The sequence below is a fragment of the Pezoporus occidentalis genome, unplaced genomic scaffold (genome assembly GCF_034315485.1).
Source record: "Pezoporus occidentalis ecotype Australia unplaced genomic scaffold, CSIRO_AGI_Poc_V1 ctg73, whole genome shotgun sequence".
Taxonomy (NCBI): domain Eukaryota; kingdom Metazoa; phylum Chordata; class Aves; order Psittaciformes; family Psittacidae; genus Pezoporus; species Pezoporus occidentalis.
In genome coordinates this window covers 1,631,440-1,655,696 of record NW_026916082.1, presented here as the reverse complement: position 1 = coordinate 1,655,696, position 24,257 = coordinate 1,631,440, and the positions used below count along the sequence as shown (strand labels likewise).

Below are 24,257 nucleotides of genomic sequence, written 5' to 3'. Positions count from 1 at the left end.
GTGACCCATCAAGGGAAGTTGACTTCAGAGATGTAGCTTTGCTGAATTTTCTGCTATCGGATGCTCTGTCAACATTCCCCCTCACCCTTTCTGAGGTATTAGTTCTTACTTTCTCTCGGTTATGGTTTGTTTTTTTCTTTAAAGTTTCCATGCATTGCCCAGCACAGAATGCAGTTGAGCCACAGAGCCAAACAGATGGTTGGGTCTGCTTCACTCTCTCCAGAAGAGTGTTTGCCTCAAGCTGCTGCAACCTTTTCATAGCTCCTTTGTCCTGCAGTGATCAGGAGCTCTGGATTTACTGAATTTTCTGCCTGTTCCTGTGCCCTGACAACCCGCTATTTGTTCCTGGCTGTGCCTTGTGGCTGCCAGGAGAACGTGCTAGGAAGGCTTGTGAGGGAGCACTTTATTGCTTGCCTTCCCTCCCTTTGATCTAGCTACAGAAACTCAGGCTGTTACATGCACTGCAGCTTGGGTTCAGCAGGGTTAAGGCTGGTAGTTCATGTTTTCTGTTCCATTTGTAATCTTTTAAACTAATGGAGGAGAAGGTTGACCTTGAGCGTGATGGAAATGCCACAGTAGATGACTCCTGGTGGGTGGAGGAAGATGCTGACAAAGTGTCTGTTCTGTTCTGCTCATTGGCTTGCTCTTAGGAAGTCTGCTCACCCCTGCCTAGCTGGGAAGGGGATAGATGCTGCAAATGAGCAGAGATGCTGAGTTTTTGGCTCGGACACCATACTTTCAATCTAGCCTGCACTTTTGAAGTGTGTGTCTTAGTTCTGGCCCTTGTTTACCACTGCCACAAACCTATTTCTCTGGAGTGAGGTCTACGAAAAGTATGCAAAGCACTTCACAACTCACGAGTACAAATGCTGTATGGTTTCCTGTCAAATGCAAAATGTCTTTATTCCTTTATCACTTTTTTAATGCTGTTTCAAGCTTGTTGCTGTAGACCTGTGCTGTTTGGGAGGTGCCAGGAGAGCAGTGTGATGGGCCAGCCCCTCTGAGCTGGGGAGGATCAGTCCTTCTCGGGATGCAGGGCTAGGGTTTCAGTAACACAATGCTTTCTGCAGCCATGTGCCGTGTTCAAAGAGCCAACTGGCTGGAGCTCCCACGGTGACGCTTGGCTGATTTGGCAGGCAGGTTGATTCTGTCAAGTTACAGTATGGGAGTTAAGTCCAGTTTCAAAACCTCTCCCTTACCCGCTCGAGGAACTTGGAGGGGGGGGGTAGAAAGGCGGGGGGAAGCTCTCAGGGGACTTTGTGTCATTATTGGCATGGAAGCACTTTGTGATTATCAGCAGCAGGGTAGTGGCAAGGGGCTGATTATCTGTCATGTCGTCAGCATAAATAATCAGTGGGCCCCTGAGCAGGGCTCCGCCTTTTGTAACGGCTCCACGTAATCACTGCATAACAGTTTAAAAGCAAGCAGAGCAGAAAAACAGCTGGACTGATTCTGACCCTAACTGATGTTGCCTTTTCTTCCCTCACTAGAAGAGAAATATGTCACTATCCAGCCGTACGCCAGCCAGGGGAAGGATGAGATTGGGTTCGAGAAAGGGGTCACCGTGGAGGTCATCCAAAAGAACCTGGAAGGATGGTGGTACATAAGGTAAAGAAGCCATGCAGCCAGGCTGCTGCAGAAACTGTGACAATGAGCTTTTCTGATCCTTCACTTAGTGTTTAAATCATTCTGTAGCTAGGCAAGGAAGCCCAAATTGTTCATAATGCCTCTTGAAGAAATGCAAAGAAAAGGCTGTGATGATACAGTGGTGGTTAAAGTAACACTGCAGTGTCTGTGAAAGCTGTGAACCATTCCAGGGGGGAAATTCCTGAACTTGTAGATTATTTTCTTTCCTTCAAGTTAAAAGCCCGTATTCGAGTTAAGATCAGTGAGACCTATCAAAGCTTTCTGTTCTGTGTAACTTAGATGTGTTTCCGGTATAAGAGTTATTCTGTAACATGTTTAAATCTATTGATAGCAATGCCGAAAGGCTGATTGCGATCTCTTGAGCTGTCTGGGGGAGGCAGTGCTATTTTCAGGGATGGAAGAGATCAGTCTGCTGGCTATAGCCCTTGTCCATACTTATTGGTGGTCTCATAATTTGCCTGATTTCTGCCTGTCCACCTTAGATATTCCCAGTCTACAGAGATTGGATTCTGAGGGCGGGTGAAGTTATCATTGCGTATCAAACTTTGTTATATGTTTGAAACAATAGTCATAGAAGATAATTGTGACTTAAGAATTCTCCTTTTAAATGCTGATGGGGAGGATGTAGGTTAGCTATGTCTTAGATAGTAATATAATGTCAGGAATGAGTACTTACCGAGAGCTTTCTCAACCTAGGCATACACAATACTTAAGGTTTAGTGCTTTTTCTTGATTCTGCCCTTGTTTTGTATCTGTATGTGAATCTGCCAGTGCTGTGAAATCCCGTTTCTCTTTAAACAAGATGTAATACTGCAGGTAACTTATAAGCAGAGGCTTCTCTTTCAGGCAGTGAAAAACATCTCATCTAGTCATCTTTTTACATTCAGCTTGTAAATGCAGTGATTATCTCTTCCCCTTTCCTTCCCCAAGCCAAAACTTGCTTTTGTTTTGAATTCTGCTTGATTTATCAGCTATGAATGAGGACTATGAAAATGCTGACTGAAGCAGTGGTGTTATTTTTCTTGATGTCCGTTACTTAGAAAACTGATACTGTTGAGTTATGGGGTTTCTTAATTTTTATTTTTAACTTCTGTTTAATGTTCCCATAGAGGGAATAGGCTAATAAAGGTAGCAGTGGAGCCAGGAAGGCACTCTAGATAGGAAGAACTCAAAAATGCCTGGGTTTGGTCAGGTCACATATTTTTTTCTGTTTTAATCATTCACAGAAGTGGAATCCAAAGTTGCAGATAGAGGAATCAAGAACATATAGGGGCTTTTTAGAGAAGAGAAACACTGCAAGACGTCTTTTAACTTATTTTGCTGTTCTTAAATGAAGCCGTATGACTACTGTATTCCCCTTTGCAATATTAACAGTTCTACAGTAAGCAGAATTTCTTTTCTTTCTCCCCACTTTTCTTTGCATACTCCTTCAGGCCAACCCAAAACACACACTTTTCTATATAGCAGAAGTGGATTCTAGTGGACAGTGACTCTTGCTGCAGTAGCTTAAGTAAGCACTTCATGGTGATCTACTGCAAGGACAGTGGATGCTCCAGCCACCCCATTGTAGTTAGGAAACACAGCGTGCCCTTGGCTTTTTTGTAAGGGGCATTTTAAGTTGAGCAACCACTCTTCTTGTTGAAAGGTGAGTTAGGGCCTTCCCATATGTGTGTGACAAATGTGTGCCTTAAAAGGAACAAATCTTTCTGCAGTGAGTGTGGGGGAAGAGAGAGCAGGAAGAGAGTGCAGTTGAAGCCTGCTGCCTTGTTGTCTGCTAGGCTGGGTAATGGAGACTGAATGCACACACATCAATGTGTAAAAACAAAAACCAAATCCAGCAGCTTGCAAATGAAATCCACCTTAAAGACATTAGCTTGTTCCACCTTAAATATGTAATTTCCCCAAATTCCTGGCCATGTGCTGATCCTCATTTCCTGTCCTTTTTCAATTTTTTTTTTCCTTTTTTTTAATTTTTTTTATTTTTTTTTTTCCCCTAGTTTGCTTCCCTCTGGAGTAATTCCAGTGCTCTGGAGCTGGAAAGCAGATGTGACTCTCAGACTCACAGAGGCACTTCTGACTCTTTTTTTAACATTCCTATGGTTTGAATCCATTTTTTCCTTCATGTAATATAAATAGGGAAGGTTTTGGAATCTCTGAGGAACAAAATCACTGCACCTAATTCTGCAGACCTCACAGTTCAATGCTGCAGAAGCTAGAGGCAATATTTGTGTCTTTATTTTGCTCTGTGTGCATTATGGCTTCAAAATAAATAAATAAATTATTTGGATTCTGGAGAAGTGAAAGAGGGGCTCTGACCTGGGATCCATCTTACTGTTCTACTGAGCTCAGTGGATCTGTGCGCTCCCCAGAATAATCATGACTGGCATTAGCATCCATTATTAGATCTTGCTTTGTATCAGTTACTGTCGCCTGGAGGTAATCTCATGGTGCCCAGGTGGTTTGGAGGCCAAGTAAGTAGCATTATGTTAAGTAAAACTTGCCTGCATCTTCATTTTGTGGTTAGTTGTGAGCCCCAGCCCATGTGAATGAAGTGTAGCTGGGAGGTGTTAGTGGCACAAAAAGGAGGAGGAATCTAGGATGGGGTTTGAAATGTCTCCAGTAGGTTGTGAACGTTAAACAAAGGAAGTAAGTTTGGGATTCATCTCTTGATGAGAAGATTGTAACTTGTTCAGGACTTCTCTGACGCTGATTAGCAGTTACCCTTGCTCTTCATTCACCTATAAAATAGGGAGATAAAGTAGTTTTCTAAGGTGATAGGTGCAAAGGTCTTTGATATTACCAGATTCAAGAACTATTTAACTTCCGTAAGTAGCTTTTATTTGTGATGTTGCACAAATAAACTGGCAGTTGCTGGCAGTAAATTTCAGGTTGAATTTATTAACTCGCAGGAAGAAATAACCAGCAACAGCTTCTCTACTGAGGGTATGTTGCCCAAAGTTATTAACTGTCCAGATATTGCTGCTACTATTCAGTAGGAGAAACTATGCGAGATCAGAGGTGTCTGAAGCAGCAGGGTTATATGGGCTGATCCAAATACGTACAGTTGGCAGGAGAACTAACATGCCAGTACAGAACCTGCCTGTGGCTGCCTTTCTGATCTTAAACGTGTTAAGTCTCCCACAAACTAAGATGGATGTAAACTGTTTTTTCTTGCTGATTTTGCACAGTCGAGCTCTGTTGAAAGCAACCTTGGAGCTGGAGTGCTCAGTGCATTGGCCAATGAGGCTTTCTCACAGATTAAAATCTTTACATCTCTAGTTCATATGAAGTTATAAATGGCCTTTAAAGAAAACTTCTGTGACTTCTGCTGCCTGGCATTGGTCAGTAGCTCTGCCAAAGGGCCTTCTACTTCAAAAGGGGAGGAAGCCAAAAGTCGTCAGGGTTGGAAAATGTCATTGAGAGCTGCCTTGTCACAACAGGGGATATGGCACATATTCAGGCCTTTTGCATCTTGACATAGTATCAATGGCTGGATGCTGTGTACCTGTTGAAAGTCAAATCAAGTTGTTACTTGCTGCTGTTAGTCTCCACATGGCAAATAAAGCTCAGAGTTGTTGGGCTTCTTTCCTTTTATACCAGAATCTGTGGGGAAGAACTTGTCACTAGGCTCTCTGAGCAGGAGAGATTCCATAACTTTGCTTTCATGTGTGACAGAAGGCAGGTATGTAGGGAGAAGCAGCATCACTAGTATCCTGGGTGATCTAGATGGGAGGGGAGGAAAAGGCAAGATCTTGCCTTTGTACAGGGCAAGTAATGAAGAAGTCTCAGGAAGCAAGCCTACACTGGATGTTCCTGTTCTTATAAAGCCCCTGTACCACTCCTGAGTGTGTGGATGTGGTGAATGAGCTGAGTATGCCCTGGTGCAGGAATCTCACCATGACCCCAGAATCCAAGTGTTGGCATGGCAGAGTTGCTCATTTGCCAGGGAATGATTTGCTGATATTCTACCTCACCTGCCCCCCAGCTCCTTTCTCTGCTGTCTAATGAGTCTCCATTTTAATTAAAGAGCCTTAGAGTCCTACTGTTTTAACTTTTGTATTTCCAGCAGGTTTCCTGAGCACCAGGATGTTAATGGTGCCTGCTTTCCCACTTACAGTAAAGCTCCTGCCCTGGGTATTTCAAGAGATTAAAGAAAGTTTTCAGTGACTCATTCTGTAGCAAGTTAGTGTTTCGCTAGGGAAAGCAGAGTTCATCCACATGGTCATCCCTGGAGTCTGAGTGTAATCTGAAATCCCTGCTGAGGTGTTAGGAATGGCAGGAGTTAGAAAAACCATCTTCCCAAAAGCCCAGCTGTGGAAGAATAACCTCAGTTTGAAGTGCAGCATGAGCAGCTCAGGCTGGTGCTCCAGGAACATGTAGTGGATTCAGGTGTCTGTTCAGATTTCCCAGTTTATTTCTTGAAATAGCCTCTAACTTGTTCAGACGAATGAATCTCCATCAAAGCCATTTTCCTCAGTCAAATTCTTTCTTGACTTTACAGTGCTAGAGAAAGCTGCAGTAGATTGAGCCCCATATTCTCCGTAAGAGAAACTGATCATACAAGACTGGGAGTTATGGGGGGAGCATCAGTGTATGTTAATAGTTGCAAGGGGGGAGGCTTGAACAAGGGCTTTGAACTGTAGACACAAGGTCTGTGTACTGAGCTCCACACGCCCTTAGTTTAGCCCTTTTCCCTTTTAAGTTGCCACTAGAAAGTATTGAAATATTTTACTTGATAATTTGCTTTTTTGCTGTATGAGAAAATACTGAGTTTGCCTAGTGCTGTTTGAGTGTGGCATAAAACACGCAAGTCCTTCCATAGGATGATTAGTGGGTTTTAACAGCAGTCCACAGCTCATGGCTACCTGAGCTGACATGTTTTGATCAATAGGTAATAGAGACCAGAAAAGCTTATACAAGAACCTCAAATTTTGGTTTATGTTATCATCTATCACTTTTGCCTTCGCTATGATACCTTAAATGTGTGAGAAGACTATGTTTGATGTGATGATGTTTCATTTGCCTCTGCAGGTATCTAGGCAAAGAGGGCTGGGCCCCAGCTTCTTATCTGAAGAAGGCTAAAGATGATCTTCCATCTAGGAAAAAGAACTTAACTGGTCCAGTGGAAATCATAGGAAACATCATGGAGATCAGTAACCTGCTGAACAAGAAAGCATCCACTGATAAGGAAACTCAAGCAGAAAATGAGACTGCAGAAACTCATATCACCAAGAAGGAAATCAGCTTGCCCATCCTGTGCAATGACTCTAATGGCAATGCCATGATGACCCCAGACAAGCAGATTTCCAAACTGGCCCAGGGATCCCCAGCCATAGCAAGGATAGCACCACAAAGAGCTCAAATAAGTAAGGCAGTAAAGTAGTTTGGGTTTCCACTGGCTTTCAGTGAATTTGGTTTTCTACCTTTCAGGGCATGCATTGCCTAAATCCCATGTGTACTGGCTTTATAGCTGAGTCCACATGAGCAGATCTTTGCATTGTCTGTAGATCTGCAGGAATGCCAGGACATGGTCCTTCATTAGTAGTGATGACATTTAATTTCACTCTCTACAAGGGCTGGCTGGTGGTTCTTTATCTTAGCCGGTATGAGTTTGCTTTTTACTTTTTCCCAGAGCAGATGCCTTTCCTTTTGAAAACTCTAAAATGTGATCCACGCCCTCAGTAATGCAGATGATGTGATGGTGCATTGTTAGAGTCAAGGAGACCACCTATGTCTTCTGTGGCATTTGTTCTGTTGTTTTTGTGGGGGCAAATTGCTATAATATTTTGACTACTTTGTCTGCAAAATGCGGATGCTAACACCAGTCTATGCAAGGAATGGCAAGATACCATGATAGAGGACAATGTGAGTGTTATTAATTTAGCGGATTATTTTTATCGCTTTGGGGAAAACTAGGTATTAGGCCAATTCTGTACTGGCCAATCTCCAGTGGAGCTGGTCAGTTCCAGCAGAAAATGCAATCCACTACTTTCTGGCAGTGATTTCCTCTTAAATTTGCTGGCTTAGCTGAGATGAATAGCTAAGCTACCTTGGTATTTCTAATATATCCTCATAGTTTCCTATATTTTTTTCATGCAGATGCCTTAAATATTGCAAATACCGATAACTAATATTCTCAAACTATGTAACAGCAAAGAGCTGCTGAAAAATGTGTTTAGCAATACTTACAAAGTTAAATAAATTGTCCCTTTTCCCTTTCCTGCTCAGGTTCTCCAAATCTAAGAACAAGACCACCACCACGAAGAGAATCCAGTCTGGTTTGTATTGGTTTATGATATATGTTAGCAGTGGGGTAGGTGTGTGGGTGAGTTATGAGACTTTCTACAGCTGTACGGGGGGGGTGGTGATGTATAGAATCGTAGAATCACAGAATAGTTAAGGTTGGAAAGGGCCTTAAGATCATCCAGTTCCAACCCCCCTGCCACGGGCAAGGACACCTCACACTAAACCATCTCACCTAAGGCTCTGTCCAACCTGTCCCTGAACACTGCCAGGGATGCCAGGGATGGAGCATTCACAGCTTCCCTGGGCAACCCATTCCAGTGCCTCACCACCCTTACAGTAAAGAACTTCCTCCTTATATCCAATCTAAACTTCCCCTGTTTAAGTTTGAACCCGTTACCCCTTGTCCTATCACTACAGTCCCTAATGAAGAGTCCCTCCCCAGCATCCTTATAGGCCCTCTTCAGATACTGGAAGGCTGCTATGAGGTCTCCATGCAGCCTTCTCATGCCTGTTCATTTTATTGTTTATCTGTTGAGCAGACCTTTGGACATCCTAACTTTAATTGGGAACTGCAGGGATAACATCCCAAAGTTACTATGTTGTGCATGAGCCTTAAAGCCTGTCTGGCTGACTCAGCAGGATTAAAGTTCCTCTGTGTGTCTTTAGCCCAGACTGGATCTTTTGACTTTCTCTTGTCTTCTGTCCTCCTTCCATTCCTACTGTCTTTGAGATAGTTAAGCTTCACTCTTGTATATATTTAAGGTTACTTGAGACCTTATGGAGGATGTGTACTATGAGAATGAGACCTCCTATGATTTTTACCTTCAAAGCTGGAAGTCTAGACCATTTTGATTTTAGGACTGTGATTTTCAGATAGGAAGTACTAAGTAATCTATTAGCACAAATTCATGCTAATAACCTGTTTACAAATAGACGGTACATAGTGTTTAATCTCTGTTGTACCCCTTTTTAGCAGTATGTGACTTACAATTTCTTTTGTGTTATCTGAGATCCCTGTTAACTAGATGAATAGCATATTGGCATTTTCTTCCTGTTTCTTTTTGCGTTATTTTCAAACAGACTTTGTTTTGGCAAGACTATTACTCTTAATCTTATGCTAAAAATAACAATGATAATATATATGAAACCCTGAACATGCCTGCTGTTTTCAATTATCTTCTTTTAATCCAAACCATGCTATTATCTGAAGGCATTTTATTATGCTGCACTTCTGCTGTGTTTCAGCATTTATAGTGCAGAAACATCCAATTATAATATTGTTAGACACGGCTCCTCAGGTGCAGTGATGCATTCTCCATGAAATACCACATGCTGCGTTTCATCACATTCATGTGATAAAACTTGGGTTGTTAATTACAATGAGGGTGTTTTAGAAATAGAGCAGTGTGAGAATAAAGCACAGTATGCAATTTGCCTTTCTTCCATTGATGGCTTAGGATCAGTTTGTGTCTTTGGCTGTCCTGTACATGTCTGTGGCAGGTCTGACCTATGGTCAAGAGATCCTGACATACTGCAATTCTCGTGTTAGAACCACAAGCTGTGAAGCTTCACCAGCATCTAGTCATTCTGTAGATGAGCACTGTGCTAATCTGAAAAGCTTTTGGTACTAAAATTCTTGAAAGGACTCTTACCCCATTCATCACCTTAAAAATAATTGTTATGAACTCTGAAATGCAACAGCTCAATGTAAAGGCACTTGGCTTTTAGAAGAGTCTGGTATGCTGCAGAGTGGCTGTAAATAGCAGTGTCGTGCTTCTTTTGGAGCCTCTGTACAATTTAAATGCAGGTTATGTTGGGATTGAGTAGAGGTTCTGGGTCTCTGTTACGTGGAGGAATTGGCATCTTGATCCTATAGTAAAGCCCTTCCTCTCTCTTACCACTTCAGCTGAGCCAAGCTCTTCATGGGGTCTGTGATATTATTCTTGTTTCTTGCTACAACAGAATCCCATTAGCTCATATCACTCTTTCAGATGGTTTAAAAATCCCACAGCAGATTAAGAGCAATAATTCATTAGGATTACATTTTAAGGCAGTATATTTGGTGACGGGCAGAAACTGTTACAGGCCAGTTGCATTGTGATTTTCTGCAGTTGTGGCAAGCCATTCAGAACTGAGTCTTTCTAGACAAAATCTCAGAGTACATGGGCTGTTGTTACTGTGACTGGAATGGCAGCTCACACTTTATGGCCCATCAGTAAAATGTTTTACTGTTTAGGTAAAGATTATCACGGTTTTAATAGGTGGTGAAGGCAGCATGAACAGTGTGCATTTTGATAGGTTTCTCTCTTGTGGCCCATCTCGGCATATCAGCTTCCACTCTGGAGAACTGGGAAGTTGTCATTAGGAAATAACACAGGAATAAGGAAGAGTTTTAGTGAATGAAGGCAAATACTTTTTTTGTTTTGCTGTTCAGCCACTGTTTCTTTGGTTTAACTGAACAAAACTCCCTATTTTCTGTAGGGTTTTCAGTTGCCCAAACCACCAGAGCCACCCTCTGTGGAAGTGGAATACTACACCATTGCAGAGTTCCAGTCATGTATTTCTGATGGCATAAGCTTTCGTGGAGGACAAAAAGCAGAGGTGAGCCTTAACAGTGCAGCTGGAAAAAAACTGTAATATTTGGCAATTGCAGGGAACTGGAAGGAGTGGAAAGCTTTCGGTTGAGACTTTTGTCAAAGTAACACGTTCCTTGTCATGTCCTAGGTTATAGAAAAGAATTCTGGCGGCTGGTGGTACGTGCAGATTGGAGAGAAGGAGGGATGGGCTCCAGCATCTTACATTGACAAAAGGAAGAAGCCGAATTTAAACAGAAGAACCAGTACTTTAACCCGGCCAAAAGTTCCTCCCCCAGCACCTCCCAGTAAACCAAAAGACCCTGAAGAAGGAACAGCTCCTGGAACAGTTTCTTCAGGAGATACCCAGGACTCTCCCCACAAGCTGAAATATGAAGAACCTGAGTATGATGTGCCTGCCTTTGGCTTTGACTCAGAGTGTGAAGGGAGTGAAAGTTATCGTGAAGAGGGCACTCTTGAAAAACGCCTGTTTCAGACCCTCAAGCCCTCTCCTATGTCATCACTTCAGAAAGCAAAGTTCAAAGTGGGAGAGTCTTCAGAAGAAGTTGCTCACGAAGAAGAGACCATCTATGAGAATGAGGGATTCAGACGTTATGTGGAAGATGCATCATCCAATAAGGAATCTAGTGGAGACTCCGATTCTCAGAAAAGCTCTTCTCTCTCCCTGATCCAGAGGAATTCTCCATCTTCCAGCTCTCCTAAGTCATCACTTATGAAGCTCAAGATGGACAAAAACATTCAGCCTGATCTTGGAAAATGCCATTATTCCAGGAGTGAGGAAACAAAACCAAGGTCAGCTTCAGATGTTGGTTTACGTAGTGTGCCACGGACAGGCATGAAGAAAGAGCCTGGTCAAAGTCCTTCCATTAAAGCAAAGCCAACTGTTAGGCCCAAACCCTTCCTGAACAAGGCAGACTCTCAGAGCCAAGAAAAGATGGATATCAGCACTTTAAGGCGACAGCTGAGGCCAACTGGGCAACTCAGAGGTGGACTTAAAGGTTCAAGAAGTGAAGAGTCCGAGAGCCCCCCACATACAGCTTCTGAGAACCAAGAGGATCCTGTTAGGAGGAGCTCAGCTGATATCATTACAGCTCCTTCCCGTGGCATTTTCTGCTCTAGCCATACAGCCAAAACTGAGCAAGAAAATGACTCCAGATGTTTCTATGTGACCACTGACTCATACCAAAAGGTACAGGATTCTGAAATTTGCTTCCCAGCAGGAGTAGAAGTGGAAGTGCTGGAAAAGCAAGCCAGCGGATGGTGGTACCTGAAATACGGAGACATGGAAGGCTGGGCTCCTTCCCATTATTTGGCTCTCCCTGATAACCAGCGGGAAACTACATCAGCAGAGACTGATGCCTCAACTGCCAGGAACAGGAAAAATGAAAACAAGTCAAACAGTTTAGAGAAGATAGAGAAGAGGGTTCAGGCTTTGAACACCATCAACCAGAGCAAACGTTCAACACCACCCATCCCAAGCAAACCTCCTGGTGGTTTTTCAAAGCCATCAGGGCCAGTGAAAATGAGGAATGGTGTGAGGCAACTTGCCGTCCGGCCGCAGTCAGTGTTTGTGTCTCCACCACCAAAGGATAACAACCTGTCATGCTCCTTGCGCAGAAATGAATCTTTAACAACTACGGATCATCTTAGGAGTGTCCGTCGGAATTCCTCCTTTAGCAACGCATGGTCACAGCCTGGTGATGCGAAGGGGAAGCAGCCTGAGCGGTCGGGTACAGAGAACTCGGAGAACACCTCCAATCTCTCTACCCAGAGGAATGGGATTCCTGTGTCCACAGTCAGGCCAAAGCCCATTGAGAAATCCCAGTTCATCCACAACAATCTCAAGGACATCTATGTTTCCATTGCAGACTATGAAGGGGATGAGGAGACTGCAGGGTTTCAAGAAGGTGTCTGCATGGAAGTCCTCGAAAGGAACCCGAATGGCTGGTGGTATTGCCAGATTATGAATGGTGTGAAGCCATTCAAAGGCTGGGTGCCCTCAAATTACTTGGAGAAAAAGAACTAATATTGCAATATCTTTAACCTCCCTAATTTATACTGTTCCTGTTGTGTACATGTGGAAAAAAAAAAAACAAACAATTGCTACGCAAAAAGACGTTTCCCTGTGCTCCAGTTTGTACAAAGGGACAAAGGAGTCTATGCTGAGGACAAACCTGCTGTTCTGGAGAGGTTTGTGGGGCTAATATGTTGTAAACAGCTATGAGGAAGATGCAGCATAGCCAAATGCCTTTTTGTGAAGTTGTTAATAATCTTGTATGTGTAACAGGGTATGATATCCCATCTTTCCCATTATCGATAGGAAACCAAATGTGTGCCTTTTGTGAGAGAGAAATACACATGCATCTACTTGGGGAGTTTTGTGCCAAACTCTGTTTTACGATCTAGGCTCCCTTTCTCCTCATTCTTGTCTGTACATGGAATACCCAAGAGTTCTGGATGCATTTCCACAACTTACAGTGAGAAGGGAATGGAAGTTTCTGAAACACAGAGGGACTCTAATCCTTTGGAGATGTTCACTTCTTTTTTTACTATTCTCAACAGTTGGTTGGTCCAGAGTTGGAGCCTTTTCACCGTGGAGACATTTGGTCTCTTGACTTCAGCTGTGTTTTGTTGTTACTGCTAACTCACCAGAAAAGGCAATCAGGTGGTGCTGGTTGGGGGCTTTTTGTTTCCTTTTGTTCTGTCTTGTACTTTGAGTTGGGATTTCAGGTGTTCTAGGGCAGCAATGCCTACTGGTGCTTGTAAAACAAACCTACAAACCCCATGCTTAAGCACGTTGATTACTTTGTAGACTCCATATTTAGTTCTGTGCCTGACTCCTGCCAGGTGATCCTGGTTGATTCTCTTCTCAGAGTCGGGTTTCTTAAAACTTGACATAATATGAAAATATTTGAAAGTCCCTTAAGACACTAAAGACAAAGCTGTCAAATGTGTTACTTCTCGATTTTGTGATCTGGTCCAAATTCAAGTGTGCTGACTGCTGGCAGGGCCCACCAAGGTATTACTTAGAAATAGCCGTGACCTTCTGCAACATCAGTGTTTACAATAGGGGGTGGGGGGATAAAGCCATCAAACTCAGTCTGCACATCCTTAATTTGTGTATTTTTGGGGAACAGTTTTTTCTGTGTTTTGTTTTTGTCTTTTCTGTGCATTCTTGGTTTACTTTTTTTTTTAGTCTTGTTTTACCAAGAGACACTTAAAGCTGAAGGAGGAGCCAAATATGTGTTTCTGTTCCCACTTGAATCCAAAATGTACATTTGTACTGGAAAGTGTACCTGGGCTTCTCAGGCTCAGAGGTTTAATATCAAAGGAATTGCACCTAAAATGCATCTAACCAGGAAGCTGCCTCTTCTAATTCCATTTCTAATTGCCTTTATTGATGCATGCTTTGAAACACGGCACATGGTAGGGAAAGTGTGGTGGGAAATGGAAGAGGCATCCATTGAAAAAGGCTTTGAACATATTTTATTTATGAGGTAGCCAAGTCTTTTGCCCACATCCCTACTGTACTTGTGGAAGACATGGCTTTTTAGGGGGGGTTAAATGGCTTTGTTAATCACTCAAGATCAATATCTAATTCCTTTAAATAATAGGCAGCATTGCAGATCTGTTTTTAGGGGGAGGGGCAGACTATTTCCCTACTGGTTTACACAGAATTATACATGCCATTTTTTCCAACAGAATTTCAAACTGATTTGGCTTAGAAGCTAAAGGATATGAAGACTTAAAAATAGCTGGGATCAAGGGGCTGAGTAAAATAGCGCAAGAATATCATGTGTTTCTCTGCCAAAAAAATACTACACAATTTATACGTTGTTCTTGTCTTTATTGTTGGGGGTTTTTGTGGTTTGGGTTTTTTATTAATTTCCCTGGTAACACTGAGAGAGTTGCCTACAGCTAACCTACACCTAACGTGACCGGTGTCCTTTTGGTAGCTGAAACAACATCCAGGTGCCACTACTGGCTATGAACAGTGCTGTGGTTCGAGCAGCTCTTTGCATCCAAGTGGGGAGGGAGGCTGTTCAGTTGGGGTCCCTTTATACTGTGGTGGCAGGAGAAGGAGGTGTATCTGCACAATAGCTCCTATCACAGTGTGCAGGGTCCTCTTTGTACCTTAATATCTTGCCATATAATATGTATGTATATATCCAGTTAGCTACATCGTACTGGATGTGTATCTGAGGCATTGTGACCCTGTCTCCCATACTTCTCCCCATTTTTAATTGTACTAATATGGTAGCAGCCATAAAAGACTGCTGGAGCTGTTGTGAAATTATAATAGAAGTATTATATTCTTCTGCTGGACAGTATTAAATAGAGCAATACATAGAGTTATCTGCTAGATTGCAGTACTAATAGTAGTGACTTAGTGACTCATATTAATGTTGTTGTGATTTATTTTAACAATAATGATGAGGAAGTGGTTCATTATTTTGAATTAATGCACTTTAACAATAAAAGAAAACAAAACGGAAGCCAATGCAGAGAAATAAGTGCATTATTTAAAGGTGCAGTATATAATTATCATTTTCTTGAAGCACATATTTATTAAGAATTAACTTATTATTTAAAATATTCTAAAGTTTTGTTTAAAGACATTCCCTCTAGGTCATCTCTTTGGGGGGATGTAAAAGCACAGCTCCCAGATCTTCTGCATTGAGCCACTGAATTCTCTGAATATGGTGTGGTGTGAGGTGAGCCCCTACCTAGGGAGAGGAAAGCAGCACACGAATGGGAGAGCCCTGACTACCACAGGTGTTCTCACCTGCATCCAGCAAAGTTGAGCACAGAGCAGCTCTCAACTGCAAAAGTGCTCACAGGGTTTGGAGTGGCAGAGCTGGTTTTGCCAGACAGTTGTGGTGCCGTGTCCTTGCATGAGGCTGGTCCCTGGTGGACACAGGCTCAGGCAGATCCTCACACTAACCTGTGAAATGCAGGCCACCTCTGTAACATCAGTCTGTCCCTGAGCTCCCTTTCCACCTTGCTGGCTTGCATCTCCAGCTCTGGCTTTTGCAGGGAGATGGTTTGCTGAGCTCCATCAGTGCAGGGGATGACACCTGGTGAGGGTGCCTGCGGCACAGCCAGGGTTTTCTCAAGCAGCAGCCCATTGTCCTATGGCTCAGTTGCTCCTTTTTCACATCCCAAAGGTTTTATGGCCCCCGGAGCAGAGGCCAGGACCTGTAGATTGCCTGCAAAGCCACACTTGCTTCTTCCATCTGCCTCAGATGGGGCATAACCAACCTACTTGATGCTAGAAATGAATGTGGGCCACCACGGCCTGATGGGAAAGCTTTGGTTTGGGCTTCCCTTTATTTGGTGACTGTTTTGACTGCTTGTGTTTGAAAGATCACTTTTAAAGAAAATACCCCCCCCCCCCCCCCATGCAGTTTTTCCCCCTCCCATTTTTACCATTGTCACAGCATCTCTCACCAATCTCTTTTTTTAATTCTTCCAACTGAGAGGAAAAGAATTACTTTTTCCACCAGCGAGCAGCTAGGTTTGGTCAGCTCCACTGATACCTGAAACAGCAAGCCCTTTCTACTATTAGCTGTGAAACAGAGTGAAAGGCCTTAAGCTAAATCAGAGAAGCTGACTGCAGGGCAGGAAAGCCTGGCAGGGTGCCTCAAAGGACGGTGTAGTGCTAGAAGTGTTTTAGTTCTTTTCTAAAATGTTGATGTCGCCTTAAGCTTTTATTTTTACTAAATTTGTCGGAACTGACACTGGATCAAGAGCAATATTTAAATGTAACGTACACCTCAGTGAACACTCAATGCAGAAATCAACAGTACTGTTTAAATTTCTCTCTTTTTTTGGTTTATTCTTGAACCAGATTGTTAAGAAGAAGAGCTCTGCAGGGCTTGGGCAAAGCTGTTTGCAGCTGAAGGGGGCCCTCCTCCGGGGGGAGAGGCGGCTGCTGTCACCGCGTTGCTCTCACCCGCTCTCCGTGCTTTCCAAAATGTCTTGAATTTGGACCAGCAGAAAATCCAAACTCTAACGCCAGAGAAGAAAAATTTAAGAATGTGAAAATTGTGTCTTGCTGTATACTGCAACTTTAATAATAATGAGCACTTCTGAGTTCGTTATTGAGGTTTATATAATGCCTGAAAAGTTTAATTCCTGGTTTCCCTTATCTACCCTCTCAGAACACAAGAGTCCTAAGTTTTTGTCAGCAGCCCTTCCCTGTGGGAGGCAATTTCTGTTAAGTTTTCTCTCTCATGCTTTGCAGTGGGTGGGTATAGTCATACGTGCTCATCCTTTGCAAGCCACGCTTCTCAAGATGAAAGATATGATGAGCACGTGTCAGGATACTTAACTGGTGTGTTGACAGGAAGCCTTTAGATCGGTGTGTACAGTAATAGCAAACACACAACAATGAAGGATTGTAATTGGCTCACTTTTAAATATGGAATTTCACATCTGCATGGGTATGGCTGAAAAATGGATTTTACCCTTGTGGATATGCACCCCAAAGACTCCTTCCATTACAGTGCTATCAAGTTTGACGAAGGCATTATATAATTGTTTTCATCACTTTCAGATCTTAATGAATCGTATTTTATTGTAATATATATTCATTGCTTTCCTCAGTTAAAAAGAAAGTTACTGCTTTTATCTTATATGAAAAACAAGGGAATTTGATAAAGCATTCATTATTTTCATATTACTAGTATTAACAGAATAGAACTAGTACTATTTAATTTTAGATCTTCATAGCTAGCTTGTTAATAACTCATATTTTCCTGTGTTGTATCCTACTATTTTTTCTGTTTTTTCCCAAATACTCTGCATTCTTGAGGAAAAAAAACAAATCCAATGAGTGGATAAGTGCAATATTCATAGAATAAACAGGCCCCTCATCCAGGACTTGGAGTGGAACGTGCAGTGTGAAAAGTTTGCAATTCTCTATTCATGCACTCTTAAGGAAAGGGGAAATGCAAGGGAGGGGATGGCTGGATAAGAATAGGACCCTTGGGTAGGTAGGGACTGACAGGATAGCTGGGGTGGTTTGGGGTGGGAATGGCTGCTTTCCATGAAAAATCATCACCTGTTAATGAAAGTATAAGGATTATGCAGCATGTTGCCAGGATTATGTATAGATTGTGCATTAACATCTTTATCAATACAGGACTTCTGAGCTACGCTTGAAACACTCTGTATGCCATCCATGCATGATACTCTCTTCTGGTATGTCTCTGCTGGTTATGTCCTCTGTTACACTTTGGAATCAATGGTAACTTCAGAAGGGAAAATAATTCTGCTGGTGCAGTCCCAAGTTTTGATACTGTATTGTTACTTGTATTTATTGCAAGATCTATGGGAGTATTTTTACAGTTCCTTATTTCTTTTCCTTCCCTGTTGTTAACCTAAGACAAAAAGTCCCCATTTTATCTGGTTAGTTCTCACCTGCAGAATTTCACAGCTGGTTTGGGTATTGATTTCATATTCCTTGGCTTGCAAAGGCTGATCACTCAGGTCCAAAATAAAGTTGGGCAGAAACTTTGCTCTTCAGAGGAGCTTTTGTCTTAAATTCTATTTGAATGGGAGGAGAACTTCCATCTGTCAGAAATAATGTGACTTTCCAGGTAGCAGCAAAATCTACTACCTTTGAAAAACTGGATTGTTTTCATAAGATGCAAGAGAAATGTGAAAGCCAGAGCATTTGATTCTCTGAGCTCTGGCAAGTACATCTTCTGTGGCTCGTGTCACTGGAGAGGGGGTGTACCTCAGCTTTATGCTTAATTTTTGTCCTGCTGTTCTTAAGTTTGTCAAAAAGCATTATTACCAGAGACCTTTGCATGCAAAGAGGAAAACTGAATTCTGCAGCTGTACTGAAATAGTTTCAATTACATGATTTTTTTAAAACCTCTAATACTTTACAAATGAATTTGGTTTTGAAGAGAGACCTCTAATTCTTTCACGTGCTCTTGTCTAACCTGGCAAGAATTCCACGAGCATCAGTAGAGTTACACTGACAGAAGACCCACAGAGGAGCAAAGCTCCTTGTGGGCACTCAGCATGGAATGTTCTCAGCAAAAACAAACACCGTGCACTCAGTTTCTACACCTCCAAAGGGTGCACAGGCCTGCTAAGCCTTGGTGCTTTCATGCCTTGATCCACTTCCCTGCAGGTCTTGCAGCTTTTGGAAATCAACTGGAGCTTTGCTGCTATTTGCTGGTGGCTTCCCATCACCAGCAGCTCCTTCTCTGGCAACTGTAGATGCTACTTAGCCACATTGCAAAGTGCTGTGTATAAACGCAGTGTTTGATAGATGTCAACAGTACCAGTAGGATGGTCTGAGAGCAAATGTTTGTGTAAGTTATGTTATTTTCATTTGCTTGTAGTTGCTTGGTAGAAGCAGGGACCACCAATGCAGCGATGCATGAGGAATGTGTCTGCACACTTGAACTGTTTGATGGCCTCTGCTAGCTCTGCACAGTGCTTGCATTTCTCTTTCTCTCCCTCTGTGCTGCTCAGTAGTCACGTCTGTTGTGTGTCTGTAACTTTCAAATAAAGTACTGTATATAGGGCGGATCCAGAAGCCCCCACAGTCAGTTGACTTTGGGTTGGGATGTAGGTTGATGGTGCTGCTTTTCCTCCTCCATCTTAGACCCAACTTGGAGCAAAGCACAGATGTTTGTAAAGAGTCACCCATAACTCTACTTTGGGGTGTCAGTTTTGTGGGGTGTGCATGCATTGCCAAGGGTGGAATGATGAGGGGATCTTCTTTTATTGGGTGCCCTCACATCAGGGCTGGGGCTCCGCAGCGATTCCTGGAGTGAAAGCTGTGCTGCACTGCTTGCGGGCCTGACTGGCGTAGGCAGCACAGATTGATTTCTCCCATTTTATAATGTCAGGGCTGGGCTGGTCCCATTAACAATGTTCTTCATTGTTCTCGCATCAAGGTAGCGTTGATTCTAGTTGGAGAGTGCAATTTTTTTTGTTTTGTGTTTGTTTTTTTAATAAATAAATTTGGTTTAAAGCTTCACACTGGCGTTTTTACAGACCTGTTCTTATCAGCATAAGCCACTACTGTCCTGAGTTGAGACTCCTGTTTGTTACTGAATCAAAATAATTATGGGAATTGTGTTGATAATTTGGAAATAAATGAGAGGTAACTATATTGGCAGAGGAGAGATAGATAAAATATGAGAAAAATATGTTTCTAATAAGGCCATAAATTATTGGGTCTGACACTGCAGGTGCTTTCTCTGTATAGATGGGTTTAATACATCACTGCTCTGTGTTAGGCTTTTTCATTAGTGAGAAAAGTTGAAGTTTTTCACTCCGTGATGTACTATGACAATCTGTATCCTGAAGCCAATGATCCACCTAAGGAAGACAAACACAGGTTATGTGTTTGTTGTAACTGAGGCAGTTTGTGTGCCTGGGAGTTTACAGACACTGAGGTTCAGCTGGTGGAGCGGGCAGGGGTTGCTCTTCCAGGTCTGCCTGCATTGGCCCTCTGTGAAACAACCCTGTGCTAATGGCACTTCTGGGAAAACATTGAGTTTGGTGATCTCCCCCTGATGCTCAGGGTTGTTTGGTTACAGTGGTACATGTCAGTCTTGCTCCCTGCTTGGTGGAGGAGAAAAACAGGGGAGAGAGAATCACTTGGCACCGTAGGAGGATTTTGAAAATACAACATTTAAAATTAAAAGAACTATTTCGGGCTTCTCCAGATACCAAAGCTGTGTTAGTGATGCTGTGTTTGATGTCTGAAATATAAGCACCGTGGCAGCTTTCTCTGTGCAAACAGTTCTTTTGTGGTTTAAGAGCTTGTTCTTGAACTGCTTCTGGGTCCCCAGGGAAGTAGTAATAAATAAACAAAATCCCATCATCACCCTTGGCGTTTAAACTGGGGGGGAGGAGGGCATCAAATTCTGTTCTGACTCTGCATCCCCTTGAACATCCAGATTCAGTTTATTTCTGTCCCCTAGGAGCAGGTCAGAAGAGAACAGTGCAGTCACTGGAAGTTAGCCTGTAACAATTAGTAAACTGGAAAAAAAAATAATAGAAAAGGAATTAAAAGGAAACCTTTTAAAAAATGAAATATTTCAGTGAATAGCTGACTTAACTATTTCCTGCCTTGGATTTGGGGGGTGGGGAGTTATAATTGTTTCCAGTCTCTACAAGGAATTTCTCTGCAGCCCGCTGAATAGGCTTGCTGAAAAGACTTGCTCATTACTCATGATGAGTTCAAACCTGGAGTATTGCAAAAGCAAAGTGTGTGTAGCATTACAATGACTTTTTTGTACTGAGGGTCCAAACTGAGTATTGCAGGGTCAACAGTGTATGGAGCAGGGGCATTTCTGCTGTCTGGCTAACAGTGCTGTTCCTTTATTGCAGATTCAATTGCAGACAGCAGTGCTCCTTACTCTGTCTGCAGTGTTTGGGGAGAATCAAGCAGATGAGCCTCCTCAGTTAAGACTCAATATCGGATTTCACGTCAGGAGAAGTCTTGCCAGCAGTTTGATTGATTGCTGCTTAGGCTAAAGTTCAGATGCAGATAACTCAAGGTGGGTGTCGAAAGCAGCTCAGCTGGATCTTTACATCTGTAGCTGTTTCCAGAGCTGTTAATTAGCCCAAATTGTCTCTGGAACTGCTGGGTAGTCAATTACAGAGAGCCTAAACCTGTTGTTGAATGAAGGCTGAAGTCTGTTCAAGCAGTTGTGCTCCCCTCCGTTAATGGAGCAACTGCATGTGTCTGGACTGGAAACTCCTACGGGTTTTGCTGTGCCAAATGTGTAACTGATAAATAATTGGTCTAGGCCTGGTCCAAGTGAGGTTTTGCAGTGGGTTTCCCAGGCGGTTGATGTTCTTAATGTGACCTTGAATATTAGATGCTGTTGTCATTTCTGTGTTGGTGTAGCAGTCCATTTTCTAGTGGTTAGGTGGTGGGAATGTACCTGGTGGGAGCTTGGGAGAGTATGTCGGTGACCAGAGATAGAGAAACGTGTGGCTGGTTTTCGTGTGAGTGGTCAAGTTGGTGACACTTTTTTGTCGTCTTTTTGTTTGGTTGGTTTATTTTTAACATGGGAACCATTCTGTCTGTTCTGTGTGGGGAAAAGCTTAGAAGTTGGTGTGGTTTCTGTGGCAGTATATGTGAGAAGGAATAACTGAGAGCTTTCCTTTTTGTTCTTTTTGTTCTCTTTAAGAAAGTTTATGGGCGGGAGTCCATTCAGTTTGGTTTGGGTTGCAAGTTAAGCCAAGAGAGGAAGAAAATGAGTCTGGGGAAACCCTTTTTTTTTGGTAGTAACAGCTTTGGACCATATTTTGTTGTGGCCTCTGATCCCGCTCCTCTGAAGGTAGCGGAGCAAATATTGTTCATCATGCAAATGTTAGAGCTTTTGGCAAAGTACTGATTTTCTCAGAGCTGACAGGTATTCTGAAATTCACAGCATCAGTCCTTAATATACCTATAGCAAATGTGAGCTAGAGACAGAAATTGTAACTGCAGCCTCATGCGTTGTCCAGTTTTTGTTTAATGAACTTGCGATGGCGACCACTTGGATGAAACTGTACAGTGAACAGCTGCAAGGGTCCAGATGTGCTTGGGTCTCTGAGATGCTTTCCTAGAAAAGGAAATCGTGTGATTTTGCCTTTCACAGGCATCCCAGTAAAACTGAAACCCAGAAAAATGACTTTTTTTTTGCATTTAACAGTCCCTTTTGCCATTGATGATGAGAGTTGTTGTTAATGAGGGGTCAGATGCCCCAGTCGGTTTGAACTGGCAGAAAACAGAAGACCTTTCTATGATTGGTCCCTGAGTCTGCATGTAAAATGGTAGATTTGATGCAGAGTAGAGTACTAGGTAACAAAGATAAGTGACTTCTCTGTGGGCCAACACTAAAGATGCATAATCAGTGGGGAGAACAGAGCTCTCCTATTTGCCAAGTGACCCTGTAAAAACATCCCTCAGGCTTTAGCACAGATTATGTGGGGACCTGTGATGATTTTTCTGACACATACAGTACTGTAGGCCTCGTTCTGTGACTGGGACAATAGAAGTGCATCTCTATCATATATATCATCAGTGAGAATTAGTGGAGTTAACATAGCACATTGTTTTCGTTTGCTTTGGATATGACAGTAGTCATGCAACAGTTGCATGAAGCATTAGGTTCCTCCTAATCCAGACATGCAGGCTTACTTGACTTTAGTGTCCAGTCCAGAACTGGTTTCTGAGCTGTCCTCATGGTTATGTTGCAGACCAAGTGCGGTAAATGGGGGGTGGAATATCACCAGATCAACCTGTGTCTGCTCATGTCACCGGTGTGGGTGTCTGGGTCAGGGTTTTGCTGCCCTGTGTGGGACAAGGGCTGCCCTCTTCTCCATGACTGCTGAACAGCTGGATACCATGCCCAAATGCTTGCTCTTTATCATGTCTGTGCCTGTAAAGGTGAAAACTCTGCACGGGTGTCTCAGCACAATGAGAAACTCACATTGTCTTGGGCAACTGTGCATGTGAACATGAAGAGCAAAAACTGTGCCTGAAAGCAGATCTCTGCATTTCTCTTTAGGTGTTTATTAGAGCTGGTGTTATCTCAGAATTGAACATCATTTAATAATGGTTAATTACAACTTCTCAAAAACTTCTAAACTTCTGGAGGAAAAGAAAAGACAAATTGAGTTCTGGTCACTTGTAGAGGAGGGAGTTGCAAGAAATGAAAAATATTGCTAGGTGCTTTATGAATTTCATTTTTCTGCCGGGATTGCCACTTATCCTTACGGCTCTCCTGGCTCACGTTGGTGCTGTGGCACAGCAGCTAGGTAGTGGCACCTCTCTGCATTTGTGATGGGCATGTCTGTATGGGGAAAAGATGAGCCTAAAAAGGGCCTAGAGTAAAACTATGCTCAATAAAAGAGCTCTTAATTTGCATGTTCTAGATATGCTGAAATAACTTGGGTTTAGGCAACTTCAGCTCCTTCGAGGCATCTGCTGTCATATACCCTGCTGCAGTCTGTGGGGTTTTGGAGGATGGCAAATCCTAGTGGAAAGGGGAATTCAGGATGCACACTGTCACTGCTCTTCCTGTTCCTCAGCCATGCCCGAAGTCTACCAGGCCAAAGCAGGATCAGACCCTTGGCACAGTGTTTGCTATGTACCACAGGGCCAAGCTCAGCTTGACAAGCGCTTTGAGTGATGTTGGCTGGCACTGTGCACTGCTGCACAGTGATGATCCTTTCCTCTCCACAGGACCTGGGGAACTTGTAAGGGACTGCCAGAGTTTGAGGGCCGTTTTCTCAGAGTTGTTACAAGTTCTTGCAATGTGAACCTCTAACGTTTTCAAAGACTCAGGCAGAAAGGACTTGCTAAACAGACTGTACCTGTCATCTCCCAGTTCATTGCTTGCTTGGACCAAAGGTGGTGCTAAATCTGATCTTTGTAATATTTATATTTTGTTGGACTTCTTTTTTTTGACAGTGTTTGATGAAACAGATGCAGTGTCCTTCTTACATGAGAAATCTAGTGCCCAACTTCAGATACGTCAAAACTCAATGGACCTTCATGGTCCAGAACAGTTAACATTTGAGCAGGCTTGCAGTGTTCTGGGGGGAGGTGGAAAAAGGGTACTCGTATCTTCAAATGCTTGCAGACTGTAAGAATTGACTTGTGATTTTTGTTTGTTTGTTGGTATTTTGTTTACATTGCCTCTTATGCCCTAAGGAAAAATAAATTTTTGACCTTTTTAATTGTGATCCACTTGGTTTATTTTGGGGTGGGAGTTCTTTTTCAGTTTTGCAGTA

The 24,257-nt window shown here is 42.8% G+C and overlaps 2 protein-coding genes across 6 annotated transcripts in view; both read left to right on the top strand.

Moving 5' to 3' along the window:
* SH3PXD2A (SH3 and PX domains 2A) overlaps window positions 1-24,203 on the top strand; it is a 261,573-nt gene extending 237,370 nt beyond the window's left edge. For all 5 annotated transcript variants that reach the window (XM_062601872.1, XM_062601873.1, XM_062601871.1 and 2 more), the window contains 5 exons: window positions 1,491-1,608; window positions 6,679-7,013; window positions 7,876-7,925; window positions 10,375-10,494; window positions 10,618-24,203. In XM_062601872.1, coding sequence (XP_062457856.1) covers window positions 1,491-1,608; window positions 6,679-7,013; window positions 7,876-7,925; window positions 10,375-10,494; window positions 10,618-12,513 — 2,519 coding nt within the window. In that variant the 3' untranslated portion in view covers window positions 12,514-24,203. The remainder of the gene's footprint in view (window positions 1-1,490; window positions 1,609-6,678; window positions 7,014-7,875; window positions 7,926-10,374; window positions 10,495-10,617) is intronic.
* Window positions 1-24,257, top strand: part of ATP5MK (ATP synthase membrane subunit k) — a 272,077-nt gene that overhangs the window by 18,853 nt on the left and 228,967 nt on the right. The gene's annotated exons all lie outside the window — the stretch shown is intronic.